Consider the following 23,125-nt stretch of genomic DNA (forward strand, 5'->3'; position numbering starts at 1 on the left):
TCGCAGGGTTCTTGATACATTTTGTTTCATGGGAAAAGGACAAACCCATTAATCCACATATATTTGTGATGTACAATAAAAGCCATGTCCTAACAAGCCATACAATTATTATTACCGTTGTCTGCTCCATCTATTGATCAGACGTGTAAAGAATTGATAAAAACAGCACATATATAGGAACAATGCTTAATGCTGATAAAACCATATTTCCCAGACATCTATGTAACGAGCTGATTTCAGAGGTGAAGCTCGCGTCATGTGCACATCTTGCGCACCCTATTACATACTAACCTGTCTCCATTTTTTTGCAACCAGCTTCCAGTCCTGCTGCTTTATCTCAGTGTCAGTCGTCAGCATGAGTCCTCTCGACAGCCCGGGAGGGAATTGAATGTGGATATGGTGTGATCACATTGCCAAGTACAAAGGTGGAGAGAAAGGGACATTTTCCCAGTTTGCAGAGAGTCCAAAATGACTTTTTCCCTTATTTGTTTACATGCAAATCCTCTTTTGCTTGTATGTCTCCATGATTTGCATTGTCAGAGTAGACTGTGATCCCGAGCTATCGTGTATATGTCTTAACAAGCCATGCATTATCACACACCGGACAATAAACTACCGTATAACTATGCCATTGCGCTACTGCATAAAACAGTTTTTTGGGGTTTTCCACTTAATTTTTACTTTCCTTCTAGACTAAAGTTGACAAAATCCCATACATCCTAATACTGGCTCATGAAGAGAAAGCATGAACTCACTATTCTAAAAGGGGTTGTAGAGGCTCCAGTCTGCAGTCACTCTAAGTATACTCAGTGCACACTGTCAGGGTTATCCGACACCGCAAGTGGACGGTCATGTGACCATAAGTAGGCGATTTGCACACTTCTGTCCACATTCCAACTAGAATTATCCAGCTTCGCTCAATTCACGTGTATTGAGTTAGGCCGGGCACGTCTAGTCGGCATGTGACCCCATGTATGCAAATCAAATACTTGCAGTCAGGTGTCAACACTGGAAAGTCCTGACTGCACTCTGTGAATATTCACAAGTCTATGGTCATTTTTAGTGTACTGCAGCCCCAAGCCTGGACAGTCCTCCTTAGTTCCGCAATACCATATTGCGATTCTCTACTTTTACCCGTTGATGCATATTAACACTCAACAGATCTTACAGAGAACTATTACATCTTCAATCTTTACACTCCTTTTATGACCTTTACATTTACAGTAGCAAAAATGTGCGCTTTTACTCAGCTGTATATGACAGTATTATTTTAGTTGAATTACAGTATTTTACAGCATATGTGTGATCACTATGACAGTATTATGTGTGCAATTTAAGGGAGTAATATTTTAATACTACTTATTATTGAGGCACTGTATGATGGTGTTATATGGGCGATATACAGCAGTACTATCTTGGCATTAAGTGATGGTATTATATGGGCAGTGTACAGCAGTACTATCTTGGCACTATGTGATGGTATTATATGGGCGGTTTACATCAATACTTTCTTGGCGTCATTAAGTGATGGTATTATATAGGCGGTATACAGCAGTACTATCTTGGCATTATGTGATGGTATTGTACGGGTGGTATTCAACAGTACTATATTGGCACTGTGTGATGGTGTTATATGGGGGATATACAGCAGTACTATCTTGGCATTAAGTGATGGTATTATATGGGCAGTGTACAGCAATACTATCTTGGCATTAAATGGGCGGCATGCAGCAGTACTTATTATCTTGGCACTATGTGATAGTACTGCTGTATACCGCCCATATTATACTATCACATAGTGCCAAGATAATAAGTACTGCTGCATGCCGCCCATATAATACCATCACTTAATGCCAAGATGGTATTTTATGGGCAGTGTACAGCAATACTATCACTTAATGCCAAGATAGTATAATATGGGCGGTATACAGCAGTACTATCTTGGCATTAAGTGATAGTATTGCTGTACACTGCCCATAAAATACCATCTTGGCATTAAGTGATGGTATTATATGGGCAGCATGCAGCAGTACTTATTATCTTGGCACTATGTGATAGTATAATATGGGCGGTATACAGCAGTACTATCTTGACACTATACAGTGGTGTTATATGGGTTACTATAGCAGTATATGGAATTATGGCAATGTCTAGAAATCACTAGAATATTGGACCTGTTTTACTTTTTCCTTGGAGCCCTGTAGTCTATGAAATAGAAAAATAGTGTTGAAATGTTAGCTAGCTGGTCTGCAATATACAACACAAATTAATCAGAGATCCTTACTCTGCTTTCCCCCTAACATCTCTTGGAGGTCAGAGATTGCAGCATAAAAAAGATTGTACTCAGTAGATGAGATAGGAGAGGGGGTAAAGCATTCAAGTGATTAGGGAGGGCAGCTCACACAGGTTGTAGAAAGAGGAAACCACATGATGCTTCATGGGCTGTAGAAGAAGAAATCACTCCAGGAATGAAGCTGGGCTAAAGACAGCAGTATCCTAGACACTGACCTTCTCTATTTAAACTTTCAGCATCAATCATGGCAAATGATAGGGGAGAAGATATCTGAAGCATAATGCAAAATAAAATATAAAATCCATAAAAAATAATGTATTAAATAAAAAAAGTCTTTAAAAACTATAAAAACCCATATTAGAGTATGTTCAAACTATGTCTTTTTTGGCATTTTTTTTAGCAGGACTGACAGTTTTTGATTTAAAGGAATTGTCATGATCACGTGTGTCAGGACACAGATGTTACCACAAGGCGGACCCATAACACACGTGACCCTGGATACACCGCCTCCAGTGGGGCGCATTTAAATAATAATACGTGCAGGTGGATACGCCGCCTCCACCTGGCGAATTTAGGTATTGCACGTTAATAAACATTCTGGAAACCCCGCCTCCAGTATGGCGAATTTAAATAAGGGGGACCTGGGAAACATTAACAATGGTGGGCCCTGCAATAGGGAAAGGGGAATTGGAGACCTCCTGAGCTCCCCTGAGCCAGTGTCCCTGCACTCCTAACGTTCCCTATGCCGGTTTCGCACCGGGCGCCGCACGCGTACCTCAACGCCCTAGCTCGCCCTGACCCTAAACCCTCACTAGGTTATAGGTCAGTGCGGAAACTAATCCCACCACTGCACTAATAACACACATGAGGAAAGAGACAATACAGGGGAAACACCACTTAGCTTTGCTCTGTTGCGTGCGCTCCCAGCAACAGAGCCCTCCACCTGAGTGCATCTTCTCCTCCACCTGGATCCTTCACCATAACAGGATCCTTCACCTTAGTGCAGCCTTGGAGCAGAGTCCAAAACCAGTTGCAGCTGCTTAGAACCAGAGTCCCAAGGATGAGTTCAGCTGCTGACACGAAGTCGAGCATGCTTGAGTCCAGCTCAGCGGCCAAGTCCCACATGGTGAGTGCCACTCTCCATAGTCGCCACTCCACCAGCCCATGCAGACACTTCCCGCTGACACCATCACTGCGACTCCACCACGCCATGCCAGCCCTTCGTCCAGACACCATAGCTGACACTCTTCCCCCCCTGGCTAAGCTGCGCAGGACTCCTCACCAGCTCCATCCTTCATCCAGGCTCTCCAAACTCAGAGTGAACACAAACTCACAATATCACAGGCAGTGATTGCACCCCCTGAGCACACCTTTATAGGGTGTCACACCTGATCCATAATTAAGTGCACAAAAACCTAAAGTGCAATACTGCTAACCACCACCGGGGACAGTCAAGACACCTGGGAACTTTCCAAAGTAAAAAAAGTTCACCCAGTGCAATTAATACCGCCAGATCCCACACTGGATCATGACAGTACCCCCTCCTTAATGAGGGGCCTCTGGACCCTCAAGACCACCCCTCATTAGGAAAACACCTACAGCGGGGACGCCCAGACCCTGAGTTCACCCCACCATTCCCTGACACTTCAGGTTTATGACAAACGCACCGCTGGTATTGGCAATAAAGTTCATTTTGGAGGCACCACTCATCTCCACAGTGCCGACCTGGGGAACGAGTTTATGTATGTGTATGTTTGTTTGTTATGAGCTGATCAGGCTCCACAACACACTTCCACAAGATGTTATTTGGTGGCACACATACACGCTTGTTCACACACAGGTCCGGACCTGAACGTTTATTACACACATTAGTTTGTCAAAAAATTGGTGAACTCATTCAGGACCTTACAACAGAGGCGTCCCCCTGTGTCACCACACTCACACCCCCACTATTCACCAAGGGACACCACCCTCCAACCCTTTCACCATGAGGACTGCGCCTCCTAGGGTTGGTTTAATGGCGAGGTTTGAGATTTGTCCCTACTCCCCCACAGCACACCTGCTGCACACACCAGGGGGAGAAGGGGACCGGGAAATGGAGGAAATATACTCTCGCTGGTCGCCTCCACACGACCAGGAGGGGGCGGCATTGAAGATTTGGCATGAGCCCCGCAGACTATACACCAATCTGCTCCCTACAGGGACGTACCCCTTCACCTCGGGGAATACCAGGCAGCTCCGTGGGGCACCATTCCTCCCACCTGCCTGGGTGCGTCCCCTGTATGAACAAGTCCCGCTCCCCAGCAGCGACTACACACCTAGTCTGCTCACCACAGGGATGTACCCCTTCACCTCGGGGAATACCAGGCAGCTCCGTGGGGCACCATTCCTCCCACCTGCCTGGGTGCGTCCCCTGTATGAACAAGTCCCGCTCCCCAGCAGCGACTACACACCAAGTCTGCTCACCACAGGGATGTACCCCTTCACCTCGAGGAATACCAGGCAGCTCCGTGGGGCACCATTCCTCCCACCTGCCTGGGTACCTCCCCGTGCGAGAGCAAGTCCCGCTCCCCAGCAGCGACTCTAGGGGCTTTTGCCAGACCCGCAATTTGCCAAAGCCGCCATTTTTTTTTTCCCTCTGGTTATCTGAGCAGAGGCCCCAGACCGTGATAACTGCTGCTGCAGCGGCTCTAAACACCTTGCCACTCCCATCAGTGAGGCCCGGCAGCAATTACTCAGCGGTCTCCACATGGCCAAAGCTCACCAGAAAAAAAAAAAAAAAACTGTATGGCCTGTGATAATGTCATGATCACGTGTGTCAGGACACAGATGTTACCGCAAGGCGGACCCATAACACACGTGACCCTGGATACACCGCCTCCAGTGGGGCGCATTTAAATAATAATACGTGCAGGTGGATACGCCGCCTCCACCTGGCGAATTTAGGTATTACACATTAATAAACATTCTGGAAACCCCGCCTCCAGTATGGCGAATTTAAATAATAAGGGGGACCTGGGAAACATTAACAATGGTGGGCCCTGCAATAGGGAAAAGGGAATTGGAGACCTCCTGAGCTCCCCTGAGCCAGTGTCCCTGCACTCCTAACGTTCCCTATGCCGGTTTCGCACCGGGCGCCGCACACGTACCTCAACGCCCTAGCTCGCCCTGACCCTAAACCCTCACTAGGGAATAGGTCAGTGCGGAAACTAATCCCACCACTGCACTAATAACACACATGAGGAAAGAGACAATAGAGGGGAAACACCACTTAGCTTTGCTCTGTTGCGTGCGCTCCCAGCAACAGAGCCCTCCACCTGAGTGCATCTTCTCCTCCACCTGGATCCTTCACCATAACAGGATCCTTCACCTTAGTGCAGCCTTGGAGCAGAGTCCAAAACCAGTTGCAGCTGCTTAGAACCAGAGTCCCAAGGATGAGTTCAGCTGCTGACACGAAGTCGAGCATGCTTGAGTCCAGCTCAGCGGCCAAGTCCCACATGGTGAGTGCCACTCTCCATAGTCGCCACTCCACCAGCCCATGCAGACACTTCCCGCTGACACCATCACTGCGACTCCACCACGCCATGCCAGCCCTTCGTCCAGACACCATAGCTGACACTCTTCCCCCCTGGCTAAGCTGCGCAGGACTCCTCACCAGCTCCATCCTTCATCCAGGCTCTCCAAACTCAGAGTGAACACAAACTCACAATATCACAGGCAGTGATTGCACCCCCTAGCACACCTTTATAGGGTGTCACACCTTATCCCTAATTAAGTGCACAAAAACCTAAAGTGCAATACTGCTAACCACCACCGGGGACAGTCAAGACACCTGGGAACTTTCCAAAGTAAAAAAAGTTCACCCAGTGCAATTAATACCGCCAGATCCCACACTGGATCATGACAGGAATCTGATCCCCATAGACTAGCATTTCTTCTGCGGTGTTATCAGTGTGTCAAGAGTGAGAGAAGAGGGTTGCATTGACAATCCAACACAATGAGCAACACTTTGAACACATTTTATAAGTGGTCATAAACTTGTAAGTAACTCATGAAAGAATAAAGTTACGTTAAAACCAAGCACATCATTGTTTTTCTTGTGAAAATCTCAATAAGTTTGATGACACGCTTCCCACTGAAAAGAAATAACGTTGCATCCAAAATGGCTGACTTCAAAATGGACGCCATGGTCACCACTCATCTTGAAAAGTTCCCCCCTCCCATATACTAATGTGCCACAAACAGGAAGCTGATATCACCAACCATTCCCATTTTATTTAGGTGTATACATATAAATGGACCACCCTGTATATGTGTATATATATATATATATATATCTATATATATATATATATATATATATATATTTGTGTGTGTGTTTGTGTGTCGGTGACATAAATATATATATGTATTTATATTTCATAGAGAGATAGGTAGAAGAATAGCCGGTTTCTGCAGGAGTAAATCCATATAGAATGGGTAGATATATAGATTTCAGTGACAAATACAATTAGTATAGTGTGTGTGCAAAATACTGGATATGTATTTAATAAATAAAAGCTTATTGTATGGAAAAAAATGATGTGGTGTCCCCCTATAATTAATAGCCAGTAATGGCTATGCAGACAGCTGAGGGCTGATGTTAATAGCCTAGGAAGGGGCCATGGATAGTGACCCTCCCAGCTAAAAACATCATCTCTCAGCTGTCCCAGAAAAGGCGCATCACTAAGGTGTGCCAATTCTGGCACATAGCCTTGCTCTTCCCACTGCCCTGTAGCGGTGGCATATGGGGTAATAGTTGGGAGGTTGATGTCACCTTTCAGGTGACATCAAGCCCCAAGGCTAGTAGTGGAGAGGCATCAATAAGACTCCCCAATTACTAACCCCATAGTCAAATTGGAAAGAAAACACAAACACCCATTAAAAAATCCTTTAATTGAAATAAAGACACAGACTCCTTTATTATTCTTAATTAAACCATATGTACAACCACACCTAATCCATACGAAGCCCTCGTTCTCCTGTAATAAAAAAATAAAAAGCAACAATATAACATACCTGTTCGTCGTTGTGTCCTACATCATAATCCATATCTGGGGATATACATTTTTCAACCTGGACGGTGCTAAGATGCGACCGTCCTGACTGAAAAAACACTGGTGAATGAGGAGATGCTGTCAGCGCAGCCTCAGTGACTAGCGCTGGCATCAATGAGTCTGCGCTCCCTCACAGCCTGACCTGCGCTGAACTCTGTAGCATGGGAAAATGCCAGTTCAGCCGAGATGGTCGCATCCTTTTTTTTGGCAGCTGAGATCTGATATTTTTAGCCAGGGGGGCCAGGATCCATCATGGCCCCTTTCTATGCTATTAGCATCAACCCTCAGCTGTCTGCATAGCCATTTTTTTCTGTACAATAATCTTTTATTCATTAATTACATGTCCAGAAATTTGCACACACACTATACTAATTGTATTTGTCACTGAAATCTATATACCTACTTATTCTATATGGATTTACTGTATGTAATCCATCTCTCCTTTCCTGTCAGCTCCTGCAGTGATTTTACAGAAGACAGCAGATGTATTAACGGTTTTTCTTCTCTCTATCTCTCTCTGCAATACTGATTGACAATCAATTTCACATGCTGTTGTGCAAATGGAATAGACAACAGATGGAAATTATTGGCAATTATCTAGACATCCTCAATAAAGGAGTGGTTCAGCAGGTGGGGACCACAGACCACATCTCAGTGCCAATGCTTTCTGGCTGATGTTTTGGTCACTTTTGAATGTTGGGTGTGCTTTCACACTCGTGGTAGAATGAGATGGACTCTACAACCCACACAATGGCTCAGGTAGTGTAGCTCATCCAGGATGGCACATCAATGCGAGCTGTGGCAAGAAGGTTTGCTGTGTCTGTCAACGTAGTGTTCAGAGGCTGGAGGTGCTACCAGAAGACAGGCCAGTACACCAGGAGACGTGGAGGGGGCCGTAGGAGGGCAACAATCCAGCAGAAGGACTGCTACCTCTGCTGTTGTGAGCTCTCTTGATCCGACTTTTGAGGCAAGGCTCCCTCTGGTGGATACTGCTGGTAGTGGTGCTGGTCAACATGATGATAACCCAACAGCTGCAGAAGATAATTAGAGGAGTGGTGGTAGTGACTGGAACTACATAAGCGAGCAGACTTCTCTCAGTGACTGCCGGTTATACTCCTTTCTTTGCTTACTGAGGATTTCTAGTGACCCAGCGCTGCTCCAGAGCCCCTAACTTTGTGTTCTCCAAGTGGGCCAGTGGGTTGTTGTCTGTGCGCACCAGTACCTCAGACCCAGATAGCTATTCCGCAAACTTTTCTGTCATGGCCCATACCAGTGCCAACAATTCTAGTTTGAATGAGCTGTAGTTGTTTGGATTCCATTCAGAGTCATGGAGGGAACAACTTGCATAAGCAATCACCCTCTCTTTTCCACCTTGCATCTGCGACAGTACGGCTCCGAGCCCATGTGAGCTCCCATCTGTATGTAGAATGAAGGGTTGAGAAAAATCAGCGTAGGCCAGGACCAGGGCTTCTTTCAGAGCCATTTTCAAGACTTGGAACGTTTTCCTCTAGCTCTCTCCCCACCGAATCTTCTGATTTTTTGCTCCTGTCGGTACTCCTTTCAACAGTTCTAGTAACGGATTCACAATGTGGGTGAAGTATTTCACGAACTGTCAATAATACCCAGTCAGCCCTATGAAGGCTTGAACATCCTTTACGGTTCTCAGGGTAGGCCAGTCTTGCACTGCCACAATCTTCTCACGGGACAGACGTACTCCTTCTGCAGAAACCACATGCCCCAGGTACTCAATCTGGGTGCGGAACAGGTGACATTTAGATGTTTTCACTCGCAGCCCATGTTTCTGGAGTCGGCTTAGCACTTGCTCAAGGCGCTGTAAGTGCTCTTCGAACGTGGGGGTGAACACAGTTATATCATCCAGGTAGATGAGAGTAGCCTCAAAGTTTAGATCTCCCACACATCGTTCCATGAGTCGCTGAAAAGTAACAGGAGCATTAGCCAATCCAAACGGCATTCTGGATAGGCAGTTGATTGGCGGTCGTCAACTTGGTCACTGACCTCCATTCAGGCCTTATGGCTTCTGGGAAGTGTCTTTTAAAGTATGTTTCAGGCATCGTGGTTACCCGAGAGGCCGTGTCTACCAGGCAGCATACGGTCCATCCATCGATTTTGGGCCCATACTAATGGACTCACTGACGCTAAATTCGTGGTACTATTGGTGCTCCTTTCAGGCTGTACTGGCTCCAGGCGGTGTCCCCCAGCCTCAGAGCACCTTAGTTTAGCGGGCGATGCTGTAGTGGCCGCCCACGTTGCGGGCAAGCCCCGACCATATGGCCTAATTCTCCACAGAGGTAACACATTGGGGCTCTTCCCGACAAGATCCTCTTCCACCCTATCGTGATTCTGATAGGGTTTTGCTTCCGGGGGCACGTTCCTTTTAGTTTCAGTCAGATCCTCCCTCATGGATTGGATCTCTTTCCATAAATCTTCCACCCATCGTGGTTCAGCAGCTGCATTCACGGCCGTCTCCCCGCTCTGGACCTTCGCCACCAGGACTGTCACCCCCTGCTCCTGTTCATGCACACGCGCCTCCCTTCTCACCTCTGCAAAGGTCATATGTGGGTTCACGCACAAACATTCTCGCAGGGCCTGCTTAAGCAACGCATTTCTCATCCCAGTCACAAATTGGTCTTGCAACACCACATCAGTCGGCCCTACTTCCAAGCCATCTTTTCTGACTATGGCAGTGTGAATTTCTTGCAACGCGTTCTTTTACTGGGTCACCGTCTCCCCCTTTCTTTGAATACACCTGAACAGACGCATACGTTACTCTCCTGCGTCGTAATGTCCCCGTGAGTCTCCTTCAGTATTTGTAATACTTTGTCAAGGTTATCTTGATCCAGGGGGGGGCGCAACATAACTGAATCTCTCGCCTCTCCGTCTAAAGCCATCATGGCGACCTCTGCCTGCAAAAGGGAACCAAAGGGTGCATTCTCATCATTCCCTTTATACGCTCAGTCCAGCTCCATTGACATGGTGTTATTCCCATTAAACTTCAGAAGGATATTTAACATTGCCCCCAGATAGATGCTGGATCTAGGTCCCTCTCCAGACTCTTGGTCTGCCATGTCCGTACGTGCATCCTGCCGACTACACCAAGTGTGAGGAGACTGCAGGCACGTAGGATGCATTAACGGACTGTACACAGACCAAGGGTAACAGGGGTTTATTATACAGTAGAAACTCCACGCAGGGAGAAAATGGAGGGATAATATTCCCTAATACAGCAAAAGGCTAATGGGAATAACTTAAGGAACAGGGACAAGTAAAGCCGACAATACAATAAAATAATAACTTATCATTCAGGTGCCAGTCATGGTTGAACTTCTGTCTGTGACTAGTGCTGCCTAGATTGCATCCCAGTGGGGATCTGTCACAATCCTGAGGTAATTGATGTAGTATCTTTTGACTTTGGTGGTGTCCTCTCGTGGTCCTGACGATGGCGGCGACTCCTCAGGATCCTGATGTGGGTCTTGGGTCCAGCAGATGAGGAGATGAAGAGGGATACGTCCTTATCCTCAGCAGTGAGTGTCTCAACACTACTGAGATTTGCAACACTGCCCAAACACAGTTTACAATGGGCAGCCCAGTTCGCTGTGCTGAATTGACGCATGCCTATGTCCCGTTCACAGACCTTGTCTCTTATGGTCAGTACTGTCAGCGGGGGCGGCTGTGGCAGCGTTGTCGGCTGTGTCAGCGGTCTCAGCGAGTGCAGCTGACTTTACCTCAGAGGCGTCCCGTGCGCCCGAAGTTCCCTGGTCACTTGCACGCTGCAGCTCTGTCCGCTTAGCCACGCCCCCTTTTCTCAAACACAGACTACAGTCTGGAGTCTCAAGCTTTCTACCCCGCAATATAGGTGACAGCCCCAACGGTTCCGGACCCTTCACGGAGACATGCCTAATTAGTTCCATCCCCTTACACTTGTATGCCTCTCCAATTCTACATCTAACCATTAGATGACCAGGTGTTGGGCAAAGCTGAAAATTAGACTCATCAGAGAAGATTAACTTACTCCATTCCTCTATGGTACAATTCTTATGGCCTTTGGCAAACTTCAGCCTGGCTCTCCTTTGCTTCTCAGTGATGAAAGGCTTTTTTCTAGCTTTACATGACTTGAGCCATGCCTATTGGAGCTTGTTACAAACTGTTCTTGCGGTGTACATCACCCAAGCTGCAATTTGCCATTCCTTTTGAAGGTCACTTGATGTCATCCTGCTGTTGCTGAGTGAGATTCAAATAAGATGACAGTCATCCCGGTCAGTTGAGAGTCGTTTTCGCCCTCTGCCGGTCTGTAGCTTTGTTGTCCCCAATGTCTGCTGCTTGACCTCGTTGTAATGGACTGCCATCTTAGAAATTTTAATGATGGAGGCAACATGACGCTCACTGTCTCCCTCTGCTAGTAAAGCCAGAATTGAACCCTTCTTTTCCTCACTCAAGACTTTTCTTTTCAACTCCTTTGGCATGGCTAAAAGTTATTTTTTCATTCCTATTACTTTTGGGATATTACTAGCACTTGTTTTGCCATCCAGTTTGTCCTAGTGTGGGGAAGGTGACTTGATGGACAGACGTGACTGGCAGTAGGAGAGGACGGTTTGTGCAGGAGAGACGGAGATTGACAGGATAGTAGGGTGACAGCTAAGAAAGGTAGAAAGGAGGGTGTAGTACTGAGAAATGACCACAAGATGGCAGGGGAGAGTAGTTGAGGACTTAACAACAGCTTATGGCTCAAGAAAATGCTTAGTCATGGGGGGCGGGGAGACAGGAACCCAGGAGGGGAATTCCCCTGTGAGAGAGGGGATAAATAGAAGAAGGAGGGGTTCCAGACAGAGTAGTCCCGGGAGGAGCTCAGCAGAGGAAGACACAGGACAGTAGACGGAGACTGCTGAGGAGCTCGGCCAGGGGACAGACAGAGCGATAGGGGGTTGGCCATGGCCCGATGGACGGAAGGACAGACGAGGAGAAGAGACAGTCAGGGGGTGACTCTTACCCGACGGACCACAGGACAGACGAGGCCCCGGGGGTACCGATTGGACAACGACCTCAGGCAGGTGAAGCGCTGGCGGTAGATTGGTCTAGGACAGCCCCAGCGAAAGATCCGCGAGGTGCATTACTGCAACTGGAGCTATAGAATAGGTACCCGGGCCTGGAGACAAAATGGCGTAAAGAAGCTGCGGTGCGTGTTTGGTGGTCGTCAGGAGGATGACGAATAAATCCGGATCTGTTACAAGTGGAATCTGTCTCCATCTCGTCTTTGCCTCATCTGGTAAGCAGTGGTCCACCCCCCTATCCCGGCCCCCCTACCACATTTGGCGTAGTCGGCAGGATCGCCGCCGCTAATACCACATCTTCCGTGGCAGGCCTGCATTTGAAGAACCTAGAAGGACTTGGACTGTTCCCCTGTGGATTACAAGTGCCTGTGGATTACAAACACCCGTGGATTACAAATCGCTGACCTGTGGATTACAAATTGGAGACTTTGTTCCGGATCATCGCTGCCATCAGAGGATCCGGGAAAGAAACTTCGCAAGATGGAGCCTGCGTGGAATACCAATTGGGACTGTGTTTGGGATCACCAGAGGAAAACCTGAAAAAGGCACTGTGCCTCTCCAGCGCTGGTGACCGCCGGGCAAGAGGAGGTTGGCGCTGAATTAGACTACTCGGGGCAGCCGCTGGGGGAACTGTTACCGACCCCCTCTGCGGAACTATCGGGCCTGGAGGCTGTTCCTGCCAGATGGCGGGATGAAGAACAACAGCGAACCTCCAATGACGGGACCAGGAGCTGCGGAGGAGCAGTGGCGAACAGCGACTCCCCGCACCGATCCCTGGGAGAACGGTGGGAAGGCCTGGACGGAGCTGCGGCGCTGGGGAAGGTGAGCGTTCCCCCGGCTTGGCCAGCGGCCCTGCAGGCAGGTCCCGTTCCCCCACTCCATGCTCCCGGAGACTCTGCGGCCCCTGCAGGGCCAACCAACGCCCTTGTCGATGACCCCGAGCCGGCGCCCCGTCCCGCGTCACCGGCGCGGAGCGGACCAGCGGCCTTCCCTGCCACACTTCACCCCCCCGGAGGCGGCCTACCTGTCTCGGCCTGTCGCTGCCGCAACCGTGCTCCGGTTTGTGATGGAGGCTGGGCCGTCTGTCGCCGCGGCCTCCTTGCTGACAGCCGCCGTTATTCCATCTTCGGCCTTGGCTGCGGCCTGCTCTGCGGCCGCCGCTAGTACATTTGCGGCGCCAGCCGCAGCCTACCCGGCAGCACCCGCAGCCGCTTCTGCCTCGCTTATGGTTCCAGCTGCGGCCTGCTCACCGGTACCTGGGGCCGCCTCTGCCGCACTCCATACCCCGACTGCGGCCCGAAAGAAGTTGTCATGTGACAACCCAAAAGAAGTTGTCACGTGGCGTGCGCGCTAGCGAGTAGTCCGGGAGGAGCTCAGCAGAGGAAGACACAGGACAGAAGACGGAGACTGCTGAGGAGCTCGGCCAGGGGACAGACAGAGGAGAGATAGTCAGGGGGTGGCCCTGGCCCGACGGACCGCAGGACAGACGAGGACCCGGGGGTACCGATTAGACAACGACCTTGGGCAGGTGAAGCGCCGGCGGTAGATTGGTCTAGGACAGCCCCAGCGAAAGATCCGTGAGGTGCATGACTGCGACTGGAGCTAAAGAATAGGTACCCGGGCCTGGAGACAAAGTGGTGTAAAGAAGCTGCGGTGCGTGTTTGGTGGTCGTCAGGAGGACGACGAATAAATCCGGAACTGTTACAAGTGGAATCTGTCTCCATCTCGTCTTTGCCTCGTCTGGTAAGCAGTGGTCCACCCCCCTATCCCGGCCCCCCTACCACACTATTGCAAGAGGATTGTGAACAACACTGCAGAGTTTTTTTTATACTTTCCTTTGTTAAATAAGATTTGGTTCAGGTGATCACCTCGCACATATAATATGGCCGAGAAAAAGAACGGATAGCACTGGATAGCACTCGTCCGTATTCCTCGCTAGTGTGACTCCATCCTAACATTTGAAATCTGTGCTTTTTTAATGGGGAGAAATAAGCAACATGTCAGTTGTTGAGGTGTTTTTGCTTGAAAAACAATCCTCCAAACAAGACCATGAATCAATAAAGGCTGAAAAACATATATCATGAATAACATCAAAAACTCTCAGACATTTTTCTTTGAAATATGGATGTGGATTTTCCTAGTTTTGGCTTACAAATACTGATGTAAAATACTCATGTCAAATACTGAACATGTGAATGTGGCCTAGGATGCTGCATTTTTGATACAGCTAAAACACGCAAAATAAAAACCTCATTGTGGGCACTTAGCCTAAAATTTTTGGTGGCTTTTTTTTTCTTTTCTGCATTTTTTACCTTATAAATCAATTGATTGTAAAATTATTCTTTGAGTCACCTGTTCTGCAAAATGCAATTCTTTTCAAATTAAAAAATGCAACTAAAAATACAACAAAAAAGAAAGATGCTAAAGCTTTACAAAAAAAAAATGGAAACTTTTCTTATTTTGACCCGATTCACAAATCTAATTTACCCATTCCAATCAATAGGTTTGTTATAAAAAAAAGGGATAGCACACAGAAATATAGCGTCCCACTGTCTTTCAAGTTCTTCTTGGAATTTTTTTCTTGTTCTGCATATGAGAAAAATATATATCACACTGACAGTAAAGAATGGACGCATCCATCAAAAACGGGGGAAAATTTCATTTAACACACTGATGAAAAAGCGGTCTTATATGTAAAGAAAAAAAGCATAGGGCAGAGACAGACTGCCGTATTTCTCATGCAGAATCACATTGTAAGGCCTCATACCCATTGGCGATTAAAAAAACGGTCCGATTTCAGGACTGGAAAAAAGGGTGGAGTGTTATGCCAGTGTCATGCGATTTCTATGCGATTTTTTATTTTTCCATCCGTTTTTCATCCGTTTTTTTTCCCAGCCACTCTTTTTCTACAGTCATTTACAGGACCATTTACAGTGTTCTATACCACAGAATGGTGATGTATCCGTTAAAAACGGATGGAAAACGGATGGTCCGTTTTTGGTCCTTTTTTTAATCGCACCCATTGACTTCTATTGAGGAAAATCGCTGCAAATCGCAGCATGCTGCGATTTTTTCTCAGACCGATTTTCGCTGAGAAAAAAATTGCAAGTAAGATGTCACCCATTCACTAACATGGGTCAGACTGCAATCAGATTTAAAATCGGATTGCAATCATCCGACTTAATCGCCAGTGAGTATGAGGCCTAAAACTCCTAATGGCTGTCGGCTCTCCTGAACTGAGCTTGACAGCTGTATAGTAATCCATCATGGTGTCTCGCTCAGTTCAGGAGAGGTGCCAGACCAGTCCGTGCAGTGCGATGCAATACTCGCTCGAGTTATACGGCAGTCTGACTCTGGCCATAGTGTGAATATGGCTGAATATGGATAAAAGAAATTTGAAATATGAGAAAAAAAGGTTAGCGTTCAAAAAATGATAAAAAAAAATCTGCAAAGAAGAGTACTTTTCTAGGAATTATTTTTAGGAAATGTATAATGTGCACTCCCAGCCAACATGTTTCAGACCTGTAGGGTTGACAAAGGACCATGTAGGTCTGAAACATGTTGCCTGGGAGCGTAGTGGATATTTCTTTTCTGCCTTTTTAATTTTTAATAAAGTTGCGTTCAACTATTTTTTGTGCCTTTGATACGATTGGATCAATAAGGCAATTCATTTAAGGAGATGTGAGTGCCGGATCTCGTATGGGGTGTGTGATTGAAACCCTGAGCTTTGCGCTTTTTTTTTCTTTTTTAAAAATTGTAGTTTATTCAGTCCCCAAAGGCAGCGGGGCAGCCCACACATTCAACAATGGAATGATTTTGTGTTGGTGTGGGATTCTAGTCAGATAATCCATTGCTTTGCATAAAGCACCAGATCAGCACAGCCAACATGTATCTCCTATAAGTCACCTGTGAAACAATGAGGCGGCTGTCGTTCAGGCGCCTGCTGTTGGTAATTGATAAATTGTTTGCGCTTACCTGTTTGCTGCATCGGATGAAGACACTGAAGATCCCAACGGTTGACTTCAAATGCAAATAATGAGCAGCAGTGGAATATTTCATGTCTGGAGCCTTGACTTTACTTATCATCTAAACAACTATCGAAATCATCTTTCCTTAGGCTAGTTTCACACTAGCGTTTATTCCACGCAGCTCACGGCGCCGCTAAGCCCCGCCCCCTGCCGACTCCCTGCCCGCCCCATCCGGTCATCGCCGCATACTATTGCACATGGACGCTTGCGATCTGCGCACCCTATCTTTAGCATAGGGTGTGCAGATCGTGCGCTGGTAGGATTTTGGCGTGTGCTGCGCACTTTTGAAGGTGCGCCCGTGTGCGCCGAACGCAGCAAGTTGCATTTCGGCGCGCTCGGCGCACCTTCAAAAGTGCGCAGCGCACGCCACAATCCAACTAACATGCAGCCAGCGCACGATCTGCGCACCCTATGCTAAAGATAGGGTGCGCAGATCGCAAGCATCCATGTGCGATAGTAGGCGGCGATGACCGGATGGGGTGGGCAGGGAGCCGGCAGGGGGCAGGGCTTAGCGGCACAGAGCGCTGCGTGGAATAAACGCTAGTGTGAAATAGCCGTAGAAAGTAAAGGTTGTGCACAACAGTTTGTATTTTTCCAGCACATGCACGCTCCATGTTCACCATATGCACCCAAAAGGTTATTATCAACATTGAAAGTATCAATTCTTTGTAAAATTGGTGATAACTTTCTGATCGGTGGAGATCCATCTGCTAATTATCAAAAACAGGTCTAGGCACTACAGGAACTATAGGAACAGAGTGGTGACGGCGCATGTGCCTCTTCTCCATTCATTACTGCAGAACAACCAGCGATAGTTACTGTAGTAGGCGGTTTTTGTGGAATTTTTTTGAGTTTTTGACAGTAGAACTCGGGATTCTAAGGCTACGTGACCACGATGAGTTTTTCATTGTGCAGATTTTCTGCACCGCTTCTGCACCCATTTGGTAAAATAGGTTCCTTTTTTTTTTTTTTTTTAAATATGCAGCATTCAAAACTCACCAAAAACTCACCGTGGGAATGCAGCCTTAGGAGAATCTTACAATTTTATTATCTGTCAATCACATGATTGCAGCCTGTGCCACGGAAACCAAATCTATAATTGCTCTATCACTTAGTTCATTTTTCAAATACCAGAGCTGTCTCTGGTTCTCACAGAGTGCACTTGTACCTGTGATAGTCTATGGGTTCAGTCATTGAGTCAAAAATGGCCATGCAAATCTATGGGTCCTTGAACAGTGTTGGACCGCACTTACATGACATCTGATTTTTATGGACTGTCACATAGGAGATACTGGAGAAACTTTTTATCTGCACGTACATTAAAAACTGTTGACCTCTTGGACTAAAGTCCGATATAAATCAGATCAAAATAGTGTGCCTGATTTTATTGCCAGTGGAAAATACTGACATGTGAATGAGGCGTTACTCATGCCCCTTAAATTTGAGCACTTTTTTTTTTATTATTTCTGTGATGCAAATCCTGAAACTCAGAAATGATTTCTTGCTATTATTTATGCCTTTTTTCTGGCATAACTTGCAGTAAATTTGTTGGTCCGCGAGTGACCACCACTCCTTTCTTTTAGGCTCCACCCACTTATAAGAACAATGCTGCTAGTAACAGAAATTAATTTGAGAATTTTTACACTAAAAAGCTGACATAGAGGCAAAGATAAATTCATATCAAGTGTTTTTTTTTACAGTGTTTTTACTCAATGTTTTTCAAAATGTGTTTTTTTTTTACCATAGTTTGTCTACAGGGCTCAAAACTATGGCTATTTTGAGCCCTATAGAAACCTGAAGTCTATGAGATCTTTTTCTATGGATACATCATAGTTTTTAGGGCATTACTTTTGGGCACAAATTACAAGGTAAAAATAATATTGCTATTTTTTTAAACTTTTTTACAACTTTAAGATTTTTGCCTTTTTAATGATTTATTATAACTATAGTGTAAATCTTGCGGTACAACATTACATTACTGCCTGTCTATATGTAATGGATGTATATTGCAGTGACCTGGATTTTTGGACCGTTCTGGGATTCGTAGTTATCCACTTGTTTTTCATTGCTAGCTCTAGAAAATAAAAAGCGCTCTTCAAAGTATGCTACCAAAAATAGCAATAAAATAATTAAAGGGAGTCTCTCAAGGCAAAATTACGCTAAAAGTAAATGCATCCCTATGTAGGGCAGGCTGCCCTAAGAATGTCTAGAAAACTTCTCAAATTGTTGTAGGCAAATTAGGGGCTTGTTGAATCATTGGTGGTGCTCCCTACTGCTCTCTGTCCTTGATTGACAGTGCTGTCTGCACATATGCTGTCCGTAGAAGCTCTGGGTTGCAGATGTGCATACATCTTTAAAGAAGTTTCTGTGGACATCCAGACCGCAAATTTGGAAATAAAGGGTAAGAATATTCTCATGGCAAGCTGCCCTATATGGAAACATCCTGACGTTAGGACATAATTTTGCCCCGATAGTCTCCCTTTAAGCGACCCAACCCTTGCCATGACAGTGTAGCTGCTTATATCTCCCATGGCTGTGCTTATTGACACAAACTCTCTGTGGATGTTAGTATTTTCTCATCTGCGGCCAGCCAGTCTAAAGACAGCCATGCCAACAGAGAAATTCTATGGTATACGCCCAGTTGGATGAAGGGAAAACGTTCTTCATGATTTCCGTTGGGCATAACTTTGGAAAGGAAGGGCACAAAAGAAAAATAAAAACTGTTCCGTAATCAGTGGAGTGGGGCCAATCTGAGGACAGGTCCTTCTATGAAATAAAAAATCTATTGAAAGGTTCTCTTTAAATACCATTAGTCCATAGACTTCTTGGCTCGCTCATTGAAGTTGGATTTCTCAGGACCCTGAGCCACGTCGATCAAAAGTTTTTGACATGTTGTGAAAGTTTTGTAAAAGTTTTTAGATGTAAATACTTATGTCCCCCCAAAAACAGCTTAGTTACCCGCTGTTTATCTTGGATACCAGCTCCCAGCGCGAGCACGCTGGTATCCAGGATACACAGCGCCTAACTAAGCGACGCGCGCACTTAGTTACCCGCTATTTACCCTGGATACCAGCTCCCAGCATCTGCTTACAGCGCTGGGAGCTCGCTGATCGTTGGTCTCCCACTACCACACACAGCGATGCGCGCTGGCCAGCGGGAGACCAACGATCAAAAAATGGCCCAGGACATTCCTTCACGATCAGCGATACCTGGCGGGGGGGGGGGGGCAGTCGCTGATGCGTGCCATACACAGCAAGATCACTGGCGAGATCGCTGATGCGTCACCGATTTTGTGACGCATCAGCGATCTCGCCAGCGATCTTGCTAGTGTGAAGTACCCCTTAGTTACCCTTTAAGGATGACACTATGGTTCATTCTCCCGAATCTTAGGAATAGATAACAAGTTCACGCTTACTGACAGAAAACAGACCGACGGTGGTGGGTGTACATGACTCACATATGGCTTTACATGAGTCTCCTTTTATCTGTGGCTCGTTTAAAGACGTGCTGACAAAAATAAACATAGGGACCATTGTGTATTCACTGCGGAAAGTTCAGAGTATACTGCGCCTGCCGTACCAGTGAATAGAGCTTGTATTCATGCTGTGTGACAAGGACATCTCATTTGCCTTTAGTTATTTGCATGGCACTTCCCAGATGCCAAATGGCTTGACATGGTATCATATTTTGGGAGAATGCTGTTGAATAATAAGTGGAAGATAATGGCGTTCAGTGGAAGTGTGTGTTATTATAAACTAGGACGATTCCCTGTATTATACCATGCCGAATATTCCCAAAGCGTCTCTTAACCCTTATAGTTTTTTAACTTAACAGTTTTCATTATAATCTGGTTTAGGCCTCATTCAGATGGTGGTTTTTAATGTACGCCTTTCTCTCAGATAGAGCATGTACCTATTATACAGGTGTGTGACTACCACTGTCGCAGAGGTCACCACCACAACAGGCATGGCCGGTGAGAAGCCACAGATGCCACCAAATACTTTAGCTGGATGTGCACATTCAGCTGAAGTGTATTGCAGCACAGAGACTTATCGGGTCAGTGCATGGCAATACATGTTGCCGGCCGATCATAGGCCGGCAGCTGACGTCGACGTGCATGGGACTGAGGGTGCATGTCAGTAACGTCATGCGTGCCTGTCGCTTGCATACTGAAGTTAGCTGCTGACTTCAGATGAGGATGCCGTGCGACGGGGAGCAGAGGGAAGGTGAGTAGAATGGTTTATTTTTTCTATACATTAAAGGACAGTGTCAGAATGGAGGACACTTACCAAGATGGGGGACATATACACCAGGATGGGGGTCATGTATACTAGGATGGGGGACATATATATCAGGATGAGGAACATATAAACCAGGATGGAGGATATATATTGTCATGCTCGCCATCTCTGTCATGTCTGCCTTGTATGTTTTGCCTCAAGAACCCCTGGAGCGGTGTGCATGCGCATCTCGTGTCTGCTATCCTGCATGTTCACTAGAGCAGTGTGCACACTCACCTCATGTCTGTTGAGCTGCAGGATGCCTGCGTTTCTGCTCTGCCTTCTATGATCATCTTGTCATGTCTAGAAACCCTGATCATGTGACCTTTCCTAGGATCCTGCACTGTCTGGTTCTGCAATCGTTTCTGCATGTCTGAAACCCTGATCATGTGACCTTTCCTAGAATCCTGCACTGTCCGGTTCTGCCATCATTTCTGCATGTCTGAAACCCTGATCATGTGACCTTTCCTAGGATCCTGCACTGTCCGGTTCTGCAATCATCCCTGCATGTCTGGAATCCTGATCATGTGACTGCACTCTGTGATCCTAGAGGATTTGAACTGGAAGCTCTTCCCTGGTCCTGACCCGGAAGTGGTGGTGCTATGCCCTATATCAGGCCGCCCCTTCCTATGCTCAGGGCCTGAGTATTGTGTTGCTTCTCTGCATGGCTGCTTGGTCTGTGGGGGTTGCTCCCTTTATTCTGTGCCCTTGCACTCTGCTCTGTCGTGCGTCTCTGCACACGCTCCGTGCTCGTATTCCGTCTCTTGTGTTGTCCTCCGTGCTCTGTTTGTCCTTGCTATGTTTCCTTGTTATGTTTTGCTCTGTCCCTGTCCCTGACATGCCTCTTTACAAGTGCAGGCCTCGCTCTGTACCCAGTCCCTGGCGTGTCTCCTACACGTACAGGCTCCATTCTGTACCCTGTCCCTGACGTGTCTGTCTACACGTGCAGGCCTCTGCTCTCTACCCTGTCTAGTCCCAAGGTTTTCCCTTGGCCCGGCTCTGGGCTTTGGTCTACGCTCCGCTGCTAGACTCTGTCCCTGTCCCTGACGTGTCTGTCTACACGTGCAGGCCTTCTGTTATGAATGAGTCACCGTAGGAGGCAAAAACAGAAATGCTAGCTAAGTCCAGAAAACCAGAGAAGTTGGCAGCTATCGGATTGCAGACCCCTGAACCTATCAACAACAACTAGCAGTAGCCATGGGGGGTTCCTACGATGCCCTAGACCCCTCGATCACAGCCGGAGAACTGCCTAGCCTAAAGACAGAAAGGAAAATCTAAACTGCCCCAGAGCAGACCCCAAAGCAATAGGCAGCCCCCAACATATAATGACGGTGAAGCAAGAAGAAAAAACACTAACACAGAAAGAAAGATAGACTGAGCAAATGATGGGGCCCAAGCTAACTAGATAGGACAGGATAGGAAGGCTGCTGTCTGCAATCCATGAAAAACCCTATGAAAATAAGAGCCAACAGATTGACAGGGAAAAAGGTCCTGAAGACGCTAGGCTTCAAAAAGACTATGTCAGTACTCAGGTATTTTCTGAAGACAGAGCAACCGGCAAAAAAGGAATTCAGCTCACCCCAGCAGGGAATGGCAGAATCCAGAAAAGCAAGGCAAACTAAAACCAAAACACAAATGCAAAAAGGCAAAGCAGAAAACTTAGCTTTTGAGGAGCAGGAATCAGACTGGTCTCCTAGAATTCCACAGAGAAATCACCAGCGAGGAGGAAGGGCGTCGGCTGCCTTATATCCAGTCAGAGATCCCCGTCGCCCAGTCATCCTCTCCCAGCTCAGGTGTTTGGTAATCAGCCTCACTACCTTCCTTCACCAGAAGAGGGAGTTCATCAGACTTCAATGGTGAAGGGGAAAATGAACTCATGACAGCCTCCGTTCTGTGCCCTGTCCCTGGCTTGCCCCTCGGTACGCGCAGGCCTCACCTTGTACTTTGCCCCTGGCATGTCCTTTGCATGCGCAGGGTCCTGTCTACTACTCTATGCCTTGCCTCATGTTTCATGCGCTCTTGCATTTTTAGCGCTAGGCTTTGCCGTGCGGAATCACACGCGTCTCTGTCCTGTACCTTTGCCTAACCCTGCCTTGTGGCTCCGTGCCTCTGTGCACGTGCCTGGTCACCTGTGCCTGCCTGGTATGCCTCAGCCGTGCCGCCTCTAGCCATGCTCGACTGTGTGCCTCAGCCGTGCCCCCGTCCAGTGCTATAGTGGTTTCCGGCTGCGTGGCGGCAGCGGTGCCACCTCTAGTCGTGCCCGCCTGCTTATGCCATCATCGGTACCACCTGCTGGTGCCCCTAGCTGTGTGTCCGTGCTCCCTTGCACGCACGTTGGTTCTCGCACTGTGCCTTTTCGTGC

At 47.1% G+C, this 23,125-nt stretch overlaps 1 protein-coding gene across 4 annotated transcripts in view; it reads right to left on the minus strand.

Annotated features, from left to right (window-relative positions):
• The window catches only part of POU2AF2 (POU class 2 homeobox associating factor 2), a 144,737-nt gene extending 123,643 nt beyond the window's left edge, over positions 1 to 21,094 (minus strand). Inside the window, exon 1 of one of the 4 annotated variants that reach the window (XM_073585171.1) lies at positions 21,001 to 21,094. Coding sequence is in view for 2 of the 4 variants with exons in the window: in XM_073585169.1 (XP_073441270.1) it covers positions 3,576 to 3,591 (16 nt within the window). In the remaining 2 variants the exon portion in view is untranslated. Of the gene's footprint in view, positions 1 to 291; positions 447 to 3,575; positions 3,629 to 21,000 lie in introns of those variants that run through there. The other 3 variants (XM_073585173.1, XM_073585169.1, XM_073585170.1) reach the window with 3 other exon arrangements.
• Between the last annotated feature and the right edge of the window lie 2,031 nt (positions 21,095 to 23,125).

Source organism: Dendrobates tinctorius, unplaced genomic scaffold (assembly GCF_039654945.1).
Source record: "Dendrobates tinctorius isolate UK_male_01 unplaced genomic scaffold, ASM3965494v1 ptg000086l, whole genome shotgun sequence".
In the NCBI taxonomy this organism is placed as follows: domain Eukaryota; kingdom Metazoa; phylum Chordata; class Amphibia; order Anura; family Dendrobatidae; genus Dendrobates; species Dendrobates tinctorius.